Source organism: Penaeus vannamei, chromosome 9 (assembly GCF_042767895.1).
Source record: "Penaeus vannamei isolate JL-2024 chromosome 9, ASM4276789v1, whole genome shotgun sequence".
Classification (NCBI taxonomy): Eukaryota; Metazoa; Arthropoda; class Malacostraca; order Decapoda; family Penaeidae; genus Penaeus; species Penaeus vannamei.
The window spans coordinates 42,503,518-42,515,679 of record NC_091557.1 but is presented as its reverse complement, the minus strand read 5'-3'; the positions used below and the strand labels follow the sequence as shown (position 1 = coordinate 42,515,679).

General features: G+C 34.0%; 1 protein-coding gene across 1 annotated transcript in view; it reads left to right on the top strand.

Annotated features, from left to right (window-relative positions):
* The window catches only part of LOC113809740 (Cytochrome c oxidase assembly factor 10), a 7,852-nt gene extending 2,090 nt beyond the window's left edge, over positions 1-5,762 (top strand). Inside the window, exons 2-9 of the mRNA XM_027361422.2 lie at positions 2,284-2,581; positions 2,704-2,925; positions 3,034-3,202; positions 3,362-3,547; positions 3,710-3,895; positions 4,087-4,266; positions 4,853-4,987; positions 5,141-5,762. Of these exons, the coding sequence (XP_027217223.2) occupies positions 2,309-2,581; positions 2,704-2,925; positions 3,034-3,202; positions 3,362-3,547; positions 3,710-3,895; positions 4,087-4,266; positions 4,853-4,987; positions 5,141-5,340 (1,551 nt within the window). The 5' untranslated portion in view covers positions 2,284-2,308 and the 3' untranslated portion in view covers positions 5,341-5,762. The remainder of the gene's footprint in view (positions 1-2,283; positions 2,582-2,703; positions 2,926-3,033; positions 3,203-3,361; positions 3,548-3,709; positions 3,896-4,086; positions 4,267-4,852; positions 4,988-5,140) is intronic.
* The last annotated feature ends 6,400 nt before the right edge of the window (positions 5,763-12,162 follow it).

Below are 12,162 nucleotides of genomic sequence, written 5' to 3'. Positions count from 1 at the left end.
GGTGGCTCCATGGAGGACGCCGTGTCCATGCTGCGCAACCGTTCCTGCCCGATGTGAGCAGCACCGCAAATTTTAGGTAAAATTGAAAATTATGTAGGAATGAGGTTATCCGGTTGTGTGACGCGCGGTGATAGAGGGAAATGGACAACGCCATTTTATAGAACGGAAGAAATAGTAGGATGTATTATAGGTTAAGCTACAGCGGGCTCTTATCCAGCTATTAATGACGAAAATGTACCTCGCTCTTCAGGCTCATGGGCGTTCCTTCGCGGCAGACATACACGCTCGGGATATCGGCTATTTTTGTGTAATCAAAATTTATTGCTTTTGTATTGTGAGGCAACCAGACGAAAAGTAAGCCCAGATTTAACCGCACATTAGTAGACCGCAATTATATTGGTGAAACATGCGTCTTTTTTCCGTAGAGTTTAAACAAACACGATTTAAAGCTTTTGTTAGTTGTTTTGATATGTTTTGCTGTGTAAATCATGGAAATTTTTTCCCAAACATATTGCAAATCCTTCGCTTAAGCAACTCTGACGTCGAGAAGTACAAGTTACGTCACTGCTTAAGCAGTCAGATGCGACGGAGAACAATAGCATTACAGCGCTAAACAGCGAAGGAATTATCCATTCCAAAAACAATCGTTTCGAAAGGAGGAGGCTGGCAGAATCTGAAATTTTACCGTTTTTTGTGGGGTATTTAGCTCACTGTCTGATTTATCACACCAGAAGCCTTGCCTTGTGAAATTTAATTTTCTCCCATTGCCATTGTGACACTGTGGTCCTTGGTGTAAGAGGATAACCACTCAAATAATGTATAGTTTGGAAATTTTTCCTCAGTGTAATATATATAGGGTCAGTGTTTCCATAGTCACACCCAACGAAATGAGACATCACACTCAGTTTAGTCAAAGATAGGGTTTGAAGGGGGTATTTTACTTAATATTGATTTAATGAGATATGCTACAACATTTATGACCTTACCAGTATTGATTACATTTGAGAGGTCATTTAGTAGGTCATATAGATTTTGGGTACATTTCTGTGCCCTGCAAATGTCTTAGCACCAAGATCTCATTTACTAGTCCTCTCTGATTACACCTGTATACCTTTTTCCTTGGTTTTTGGGGAAATTTTAGATTTTATTTCTCTTGATGTTAGTATTATTGATAACAATGGAATAATCATGAAGTCATTAATGATAATGAAAAGATAATAATATTAATGGTCTCCTGATATTTATAACTTTTCCCTGTAAATACAAAGAATTTGGAAATCAGATGGTAGTTAGGCCTTCTTATTGACTCTTTGGTGACTAGGTGCTTGTGGAGCCATCTGTGTAAACAAATTTTATAAAGCAAAACTGCAGTGGACAGTACATGTGCCCGTTGGGAGTGGGTTGATTACACCACAAGCATTAGTCCCCTCAAGGTTTCAAAACATTGCTGACTTTAGTGAACACTAATCTCTAAAGCTATGACAATTTCATTGAATGTCCATAGTGTTTTGATATCTGTTATTCAGTTTGTGTTGCAGTTTCAGGGAATATGTTAAATGCCAAATCTGACAAAATTAGAATCACTGGATCCATTTAGGAACCATGTATAGAGAAACCACTCTATGCCCTAGAAAGTAAGGGAGGGCATGTTGCATAATGGGGAAATTGTGTTGAAGAATATGATTTAAAGTAAATTGTACGGGTTTAAATATACATGAGATCATGCCCTTACAATTCCCCTGAAAGGGTAAACTCTACCTAGAAGACAAAGATCTTCACATTAGGCATTATTGTTTTATCTATCCATTCTTGACACTTACCTTAATTTGAAGTGACAGTAAGGCTTCAGAAGAAATATGAAGTGTATGTGAATAGAAAACAAGAACAAAGTGCAAGTATGAAAGCTACTGCAGATGTCTTTGAAACATTGGCTGAACATTTTATAAAGTTTTCTCTAAGGAAAATAAACTTTTTAAGTGATGGACCCATAAATGTTTTGCTCTTTTATGCACAATGAATATTTTGTACTTTCATATAGTGCCTTTAGAAACTATTGTTTCAAAGTACTTTTGTATTCTATGCATAAAAATTATTTTGTACTCTTATATAATCTTTTTAGAAACTTGCATTAACAAATATTGCCAGAAATAAATACTGCACATTATCTTTGAATAGACATAGAAACTGGATTTAATAGATATGTACAACTTCAAATTGGATTTTAGGAAAGGTACAGTTTCATTTATTATTATTCCATCTAACACTCAGTTTGTTTTCTTGCAGGCTCACCAGAAAATGAGGCTTTGTTATGAGTAATATGGTTTGGGCACAAGGGTTGAAAACCCTAGTGCTGGCCAGCCAGAGCAGCAGTATTGGCTTAGTGAGAAGCAGTCAGGCCCCACTTTTAGCATGGAAGGCAGGCTTAAGAATATTTCCTCATAGAAAATATGTTCATAACAGAAATTTATCTCCTAGTATTTACCAACTGTCTGGCTTACAAGATAGAGATGGTACAGAGGAATCAGTGAAGGAAGTGCCAGTCACAAGAGCCAATGGCAATGGACAAAGCAGTAATATTAAGGTAAGAAATTATTTTTCTATTGTGTGTGTCATGTAAAAGCATAAATTTTAAGAAAATAAACTCTGTGTAGATATTTGTACATAATAGAAGATACAGTTCAGTTAGTGGAGTCTTTCTTTCAGGTTTTACTCATTGACAAGTCGAAAGCACTTAAATCCCTCACAAGTAGAGAAACTCCTATACTTCACGATGCAGGAGCCGGTGCAATAGTAGACGTGAGAACAAGAGAACAAGAAAGGGAGTCAACATCAGATGAGAAAAATGAAGCTGTTGAAGTTCGATTGCAAGTCACCCAGTTACTCAAAAATTCTAGGGCATCAGTTAAGACTGCTTCTAATTTGCAGGTCAGTGTATGTCAATAATGAAGTTGTGATAACATTGGTGAAGTTTATATATAGCTCTATGTAACATTTTATAGAGAACTTCATTTGAACTGCATCACTGCATTTCAGCCCTATAATGAAGACATTGAATACATAGATGAAGCAAAGGACCGCTGGTCTCAAAAGACAGAATTAGTTGGTGCACTAAAGCCGGAAGATCTAGACTGGAGACCACAGAAGCTGAATATTAGCAAACTGGGAACATATTATGCTGGACTGGCTAAAAGCAGACTTACTGGTATGTCAGAAATTCGTTTAAACTTTAAAGTACTCAATAATGTAAAGACATTTCATATAACAATAATATACATTAATATGAAATAGATATTCATAGTTGTGATATAGATCCCATACTTAAAACTGCTATATAACTAATTCTTACTATCCTCTCTTTAAGGATTGGTTGTGATAACGGCAGTTGCTGGATATGCTATGGCCCCAGCTCCCTTGGATCCCTCCACGTTGTTGCTTTGCTCTGTAGGCACTGGTCTTGTGTCAGCGGCAGCCAATGCAATAAACCAGATATGTGAGGTTCCATATGATTCACAGATGGATCGTACCAAGAACAGAATTTTAGTGCGAGGTAGGGTATTGTAATGTGTGCTGTACTTGTTGTACTGGTTACTGTAACTACATTTGTCAGATACAAAATATGAACTTGTAAAACAGTTTTGGTAATAGCTTTTCCAACAAGGTTATAAATGTAGTTTCTTGGATATTAATATAACTTGTTTATTCTGTTCAGGACTTATCAGCCCCCTGCATGCCATGTGCTTTGCTGCTGTTTGCAGTACAACTGGCATTGCCATGTTATACTATGGGGCAAATGGATTAGCTGCCAGTCTGGGTGCTGTGAACCTTTTGTTGTACACCTGTGCTTATACCCCCATGAAGAGACTTAGTATATTTAATACTTGGATGGGATCAGTAGGTTAGTCATATTTTATTATCTTACTAAATTTCTTCTTTTTTTCTTTTTGTAAACATTGCTTTTTATATAGGGTGCCATATTTGTATGAAAAGAGTTTTATTCATCATCTTGTGAATGTTGTAGATTAAAAGTACAACTTGATTTTGATGAGAAGAGAAATGATAAGTGCTAAAACTGATTCATAATTTCAGTGGGTGCCATTCCTCCGATGATTGGATGGGCTAGCTGTTCAGGGAGCCTTGAAGCTGGAGCCTGGGTCATGGCAGGCATCCTGTTTGCCTGGCAGTTCCCACATTTCAATGCGTTGTCTTGGAATCTACGGCCAGACTATTCACGAGCTGGCTATCGCATGATGTCGGTTACCAATCCAGGTTTGTTGATAAGCTTCATTTTTGTGTAGCTACTATCGTAAATTGGTTCAATTTGATACTCGCAGGTATTGCCTGTTCCAAATATAGTGCATATTTAAGGATTCTTTTGTTTTCTCAAGTAATGGTGCTACTTTACAAATTATGATATTAAGCCATTGCAGCAAGGAATATGTAATATCCACTGTAATTATTTGGAATACAAGTGAGATTTTTTTTTTCTTGCTTAGTTTTTCTGTTCTGTGTCTTGATTATTTATTTACCATGTAGTTACAGCAGGGCAGAAAGGCAGTGCTGGGGTATTGCAATACAAATGACCTGACAGTGCATATAAATTGAATATGAATTTCTATTTGATTTCTATATTATATTTTCTCTAACATGAAATGACAAATGCTGTAGTATCGTGTACTACTCCAGTTTATAGTAATTACACACCCTCATTTTGTTTGTACCTTTAGATGTTAATAAGATATTTAAAAAGACTCATGAAAAAATATTTAAAAAAATATCTCATTTCTTATGTGTAATTCAAAATGAAACTAATGTAATATATATGTTATAAGATAAATTACTTTACTCTTTCCAGTGCTATGTCGCAGGGTTGCTCTAAGATACAGTTTAGCAATGATTGGCATCTGTACACTTGCTCCTGCTATTGATGTTACAACGTGGATGTTTGCTGTGGATTCTTTGCCTGTGAATGGTTACCTCACATATCTTGGTAAGTGTCTCAGTCTTCATTTGTATTCTAGAAGTGTAGCTTGAGTAGTTAGTTTGTAATAATAATAATAATGATAATGATAATGATTGGAAAAACACATGCTCACATCTGCATACCAATTATACTGATATCCCTGTTTGTTTACCGTTGCAGCATGGAGATTTTATCAAGATGCCGACAGCAAGAGTTCGAGAAAGCTGTTCTTGTTCACCCTCCTCCATCTCCCTGCCATTATGATGCTTATGATTATTAGTAAAAAACATTATAACAAGAAAGAAAGTAAAGATTCAGCACTAGGAGAGGGCGGCCAACGCCATTCAGAGAGACAAGAGCTAACAAAAGAAGTTACGTGATTTTAGGTGAAATTACTAGTGATTGATATTACGCATATGTAATTCAAAGTAAAGAAAATATTTATAGATGATTGGTTTGGATGACAGGGAGAGTGTGAGTGTAGTTTGGTGCAACAGATTTGTAAATTAGGAAGATTATTTTAAACACTTGTCCACATATATTTAAAGATCGTAGTTGAACATTCTGGTCATTTTGAATGATTATTGGTATCTTGTCCTAAATTTGGTCTTCCGTTGCTTTTCTACTTTTTTGTAAACTCTCAGGTTGATTGAGAATAAAGCATTTACGGTCAAAATTACATTTGTTACTGCACTTTTTTGGCAGTTATTTTCAAAATTTATGTAACACAGCAGCTTATATATCTGGATAATGTACAAAAATGTATATAATGTAAATGAGGATTAAAGAAGAAAAAAATGGATACTACGAGTTTCACCTCCTAAAACCAGTTGAAGATGCCAACTGATTATTTCTTTAGCTAAATTAAGTCTTTAGTAACGAAAATCACTTCTTTTACTCTTTGGTATTAATCTCCCGTTGTTCTTATGTAATTATTGATAACTAGTAAAAGTTGTTATCAGTTGACAAATAACTCAAGAGTTGATAAAGTTATTCTCATTGAAGAACACATGTAGAATTCATGATGAACAGATTGCAACAGGGAAACGAAGGGAAGGACAAGAAAACACACGAATATGGGCATATTCGTGTGTTTTCTTGTCCTTCCCTTTGTTGTACCTGTTGCATAAAGTTATTCATACTATGAATGTCATTTTAAAAATTTTGATGGGCTTGACTCATTTTATTTAATTTTTTTTTTTCTAGTTATACTTCAGTCTTAACACTATCAAGTAACGCATGCTCTTTCAAGACTCAAGTAAATTTTGCTCAGATTTCTTCTTGTATGGTCTAACTTCTTATTCTTCAACTTATACTTTATCCCATTGGTGGAAAGTACATGTACAGGCCTTTGAAGTATTGTTTTGTGAATTTTGTTGACATATAGATAGCTCAACAAACACTTAGGTTACCAAGGAGTCAGTAAGTAGGCCCTACATGACCTTATGTGATTTCTCCAATCATTGAACATGAAGAACAATGTTTATTTTCCATGTTTATTTTCTAATGTTATTAATAGTAATTCTGTAATTATCAGTATGATTAGTATAATGTTACTACAAATACTTATAGCAATCAGAGATAAAAAAGAATATTCCAAAAATCAAAGACATGGAGAAATAGGTGAGATGGGTAGGACTGTTAATTGTGACTTTTTGGTGATTAAGCTATTGTGAAGCCATCAACGTGCAGACAAAATTGATCAACTAATATTGCAGTGGACATGGGATGCATGTCCAGTTTGTTAATATTCACCCAGGCAACCAATGCGTTTTCTGTCAAGATACAAATTGCTTTTTCTCAAGCTTAGTCTTTTCTTTCTTTTTTACTATTATATGATGTATCGTCTCTCAAAATACAAATGACTCTTTGCCCGATTTCCTCAGTGTAACAATCAAGATTTCTTGGGCGAAAAAGGTTTCCACAGAGAAGTGGTGTGATCCAAACATTTTAAGCATCAGTAAATAATGAATTGGATGAAGAGTACACAGAATGTATATTAATGTTCAAATCTGTATAATTATATATGTAATAACCATGAATCCATGAGGTTAGTTTCCTAAAAACAAAGCATTTAGAGCCTCAATTGATATACAAATTTTGTGGTATTCTAGTATTTGATAATATTCATAGATAAAGCTTTGTTACACTATATTTCTCCAAAGCTTATCTTCAAATAAACAGGTAGTCTATAGCAATAGTAATGAAACAAATTTACTCTAAGGATAGGGATATTTTCTAACAATATGATTGTACATAAAAGTCACCATAACTTATAGAAATCATAAAAGATTCTATGAAATTTAACTCCTCGTTCACGGGTACTGCTATAGCCATCATGAAGTAACAGCCTATGATGTGGAAATGCATCATTACTCACACGAGATCAGCTGTACACAGTTTAGGCCAAGGCAGTCTAGACTGTTGCGGAATATTACATCACAAATAAATCAGGCCATGTCACTTTAGGGTTAAAGATGATTAATCTTACAGTACTGAGTGAAAATGAGAAATAGTGTTTGCATAAACATTATTAAATGGTCCAAGAAAACTCCATCAGAATCCATTAGGGTTTTTCAAGTACAAAATGTACTGTAAGGAAATGTTTTGACCTATATTTTTCATTACAGTCATCCTACAAAGACAGTTTAGATGCTCTATGATTATCTAGTATGTGTGTTTCGACACTGGAGAAGTAGTACTTGTAACATATAACGGAACAAATGGAATAAGAGCGATGTAATTAAGGAATTTAAAATGATGACTAGCAAGCAAGGAATAAAAAAGAAGAAAAAAAAAAAAAATTGTATTATGTCTCTTCCTAAAGAAAAAGTCATTGAAAGTTAGTTGAAAAGTACCAATAAAACAAAGTTTAACAAAAGGGAATGTGCATGTAGTTATTTACCATTATCAGTAATATTGCAATATCTATAGATGATAGTTCTGTGTAATAGTGTTCCCTGTCTCTCTCTCTCCGCTCTCCCTCTCCTCCTCCTCATCCCTCTCTCTTCTCTCCCTCTCCTCCCTCACTCTTCTCTTCCTCTCCTTCTCCTCCCTCATTCTTCTCTCCCTCTCCTTCTCCTCCCTCATTTTTCTCACACATAAAAAGGAGGCCATGGACTTATGAGATGATACATGAAGTGGAATGGAGGATGAATAGCATGAAACTACAACAGAGTACTTCAGGAGAACTTTAAGAATAAAAAACTAAATCTGTTTTCTGAGGTAAGGAATCTGTTGAGTTACCTCAGTGACAGTCAAGGAGTATCTGCCAGCTGAGATTCTGATCTTACTTCAAATATTTATCACACATAGTCATCACAAAACTTTTCTGATTTTATGAAAGATGTAATTAAGCAAGTTTTATGGATAGACTTTTATTCTAAACTAAGATTGTTTTGTAATAGGTATGCCACGTCTTGACACCCTAGATTAATTTCTTCTCACAAGGACTGGTAGATTTTAGGAGGCTAAGGTAAAACATGGATACAAGCACTAATTACATTTTTTTGATAAACAAAACAACAAACAGGAATGGTACAGTATCCATTAAACAAAGAATAATAGTTGCATTTCTTTCTTTGACAGCAATTATATTTATGAATGCAGAATGAAACTCAATTTGAACATTCACATTTCAAATGTAAGATAACATCTGCATAATTTTACTTTTACCCTATATAATGCAGAGTGATAAAAGGGCACAGTAGTTCCTTATGTTTCTTAGTCATAGTAAAGTACTAGGTGGAGTGTATGGTCCATGTATATGCAAAGAAACCAATAAATGTCTGACAGCTGCACCTGATGTGTATCTGCACCATCTATTTGCAAAATGACTAAGAAAAAAAAGAATAAAAAAGTAACCTTGTTTCAACACATTGAAATAAAATCTGCTACATTCGCTGAGTGTACTGTTTTTATCAATGATTAATTTGAATATTTTGTAAATCTGATTACTTGTACTATACAGAATTTGAGTTCCTTAGGTAAAATGAGAATGAAAAGGTAAAATAATTACACAGCTGTAAGAAATATGTGCCACTTTAATTGAATACCAGTTTAGTGTATTTACAAAAAGTCAAGTAGCATATGTCTGGAAAATTGAGGGAAGAGATGCAAAAATTGAGTAAAAGAAATGGTTATAGATGGATATAACCATTGTTTGATTTATTACCAGTGGAAAGTTGGCTACGAGATTAAAGACTTTGATTGAAGAGTGAAATTGTGCATGCGAGGCCAAGTAAAAAAAAGAAAAGAATAAAAAAAATTGTAATCTGACCATACTTTGAAGAACTAACCATGAAAATTTCAGTAAATTAATTGATTTTGAAGCCATTCCATGAAAGAATTATAGCTCCATACCATGTTATGGACACTTTTCTCTATTTATTTCTTTTTTTCTTTTTTACTTGGCCTAACCATAGTTTTGATGAGGTAAATTGATTTGTGAATAAAACATATTCTACATCAGAGAATCTTATCCCACATATGATTCTATAGCAACCTCAAGGAAGAGTATATGGAAGTATATGAAATGGATGATACTGTACATGGACAAGAACGAAAGAGAAGAGTAATAATAAAATTCATATTAAATTATTTTCATCAACACAATACTTCAAAATTAAAAGAGTGAAAGGGATGTAAAATATAAAACATCAGTTACTTGATACTGCAAATAAAACTTGAAAACCAACTTAACCAAAACCTTTCATAGAGTTTTCATGTTGTTTTTCCTCTAAAGAAACATATCTCCAGAGCAAGAGGAAATAATGAAACAGAAAAAAAATGTTCAAAATATTGTAATCAAAGTCCTTTCAACGTACATAAAATCCAAAATACGTATCACAATTAAAATCCAGTCTTTGCATACAAAACAGCAACCCACATCTAACATTACAGAAAACTTAACAAATAAATCTTTTGTGCATGATTATAGATATAAAAAAAATTAATTCTTTTAAAACACACTCATAATATCAATCACAAGCGAGCTCAGTCCAACTACATGTTAAACCATACATACCAATATCTATAAACCTGGTAACTCTTACTCTTACTCTGTTATTGCAATTTCATGAATCTTTGTGGCAGTGGAATGTATCAGAGTAAATCATTTTTCCTTTTTAAAACCCATGATTTAAGGTTATAGATGCAATGAAAAGGCAATTCCTTGACGGGAATATGCAATTGCTTTAGATGGAAAAAAAAAAAGAAGATAAAAGGGCATAACTATAAAGGAAATGCTTTTTGGTTATCGAGCCCTTATATCTTGGGAAGACTATACAGTTACCACACTATTACATGGCAGAAAGGTTTATAGACGAGATAACATTATGGCTCATTATAGTTGTGCAGCATTAAGATAAATCCATTAAGATATGCACAGCTAAAATATCTACTGTCGGAGAGCTTTGCATCCAGTCTCCTAGACCTTTTTAATCACTGAGATAACTGCCCTTCTTGACACTGAAAGAAGAAAGTATAAAATGCATACCCTTTTTCTTAGAAGCTAATTTGAGCCATTAACAATTACAACAAAGAATATGAAAATATGGGTCAATAACCTGGGCCTGACATATGTCTTAATTTCTGAGTTTGACAATAAGCTTTAAAATATGAAAATCTGATTTACTTTAATTTCTAGTGATAAGAACATCAATCTTACAACTCATTTTTTTTTTTTTTTTACTTTTTGGAAGTAAAATAAGAATGTGAAAATTACCTTTTTTCAAAGGTATTACAGATGAGTTAGCCAAGTACATAGTATGTCAAAAATTAAATATTAAATAGCAATACTCATTATTGGTGTGAGAGAGAAAAAAAGAAAAAAGGAAAAAAAACAAACAAACAAACTTGAAAATGAGTATAAATCACCCATTGTACATAAGTAACTCATAATATAATATAAATAAATAATGAAGAATGAATCATGAATTGACTTGAATCACCATCTGAGCAATGACTAATTCTGCACATCCAATATACCAAAGGAGCAAGCCAACAAACTGAAATTGTAACAATGTGCTTCCAGATTAGCATAGTTTTTGTATGCAAAGTGACAATCATTTGGTGCTGGAAGGTACATCAGATTACACAAAAATATAATATAAAAACAACAAATACACTGTTACTTACACCACTTCTACAACAAAGCAAAATACTATTGCTGCCACCCATATAAATGTGATAATGTACAACCTTTCTGTAATTACACCGTTGGCAAATGTAAATGATATACTGTGCTTTTCCAGCAACATTGACTTTTTTCAGTAACAACCAGCAAAGTACTTTCCATTTTCAACAACTCAAAATTAAACATATAATTTCTCTACTGCAAATATCTGGAATTCAAGTTGTCACATTGACTAGATCATTGTATAATGATACCATGAGCATATGAAAGCAAGTCAAAAAGGCTCAAATAATTATGGAAAGGTCTCATATTAGTAAAACATGTGAATCCAGACTGAATACAATTACTGTATACTAACCACACATGAGAGTACAAGCAATGTTTTCAGAGTGTGAATATGGCTCTGAGAATAAACAGGAATAAACAGGAGGAGCAGGGAGTGGAATAAATACAAGAAGAGGCAGAGCAAGATCGACAAAAGGAAGAAGAGGAGACAGAACAAAAAGGAAAGAGAAAAGGGTAGGAAAGAAAAAGAGAGAGAGAGAGAGGGAATGAGAGAGAGTAGGGGAGACTGCAGGAGGCTCAAAGGGTGTGCGAACAAGAAGAAGAAAAGATGGGAAAAGAAGCATATGAATTGAAACATGAGTGAACGTGTATGTGTGTAAGGGATGGTGTACACATATGCATATGCCTCTACTTAATCTCATACATATGTCACATGTATATGTGGATGAGTTGATGAAAATCTCATAAAAATATATTCATGCTTCCTTGATGTTAAAACAAATAGACTTAAAAACAATTATCCTCCAACCGGATCATCACAGATGTATTCAATTGCTCAGTTCACAATGCATCAATACAATTTAATAAGTGGACGGTTAGTTTAACCAAAATGCCAATAATCTCTTTATCAATGTGTAAATATAGTTACACACATACATACATGTAAATCTAATGTGTCTCTTTGAGTGTATATATATGTGTGTGTGTGTGTGTGTGTGTGTGTGTGTGTGTGTGTGTGTGTGTGTGTGTGTGTGTGTGTGTGTGTGTGTGTGTGTGTGTG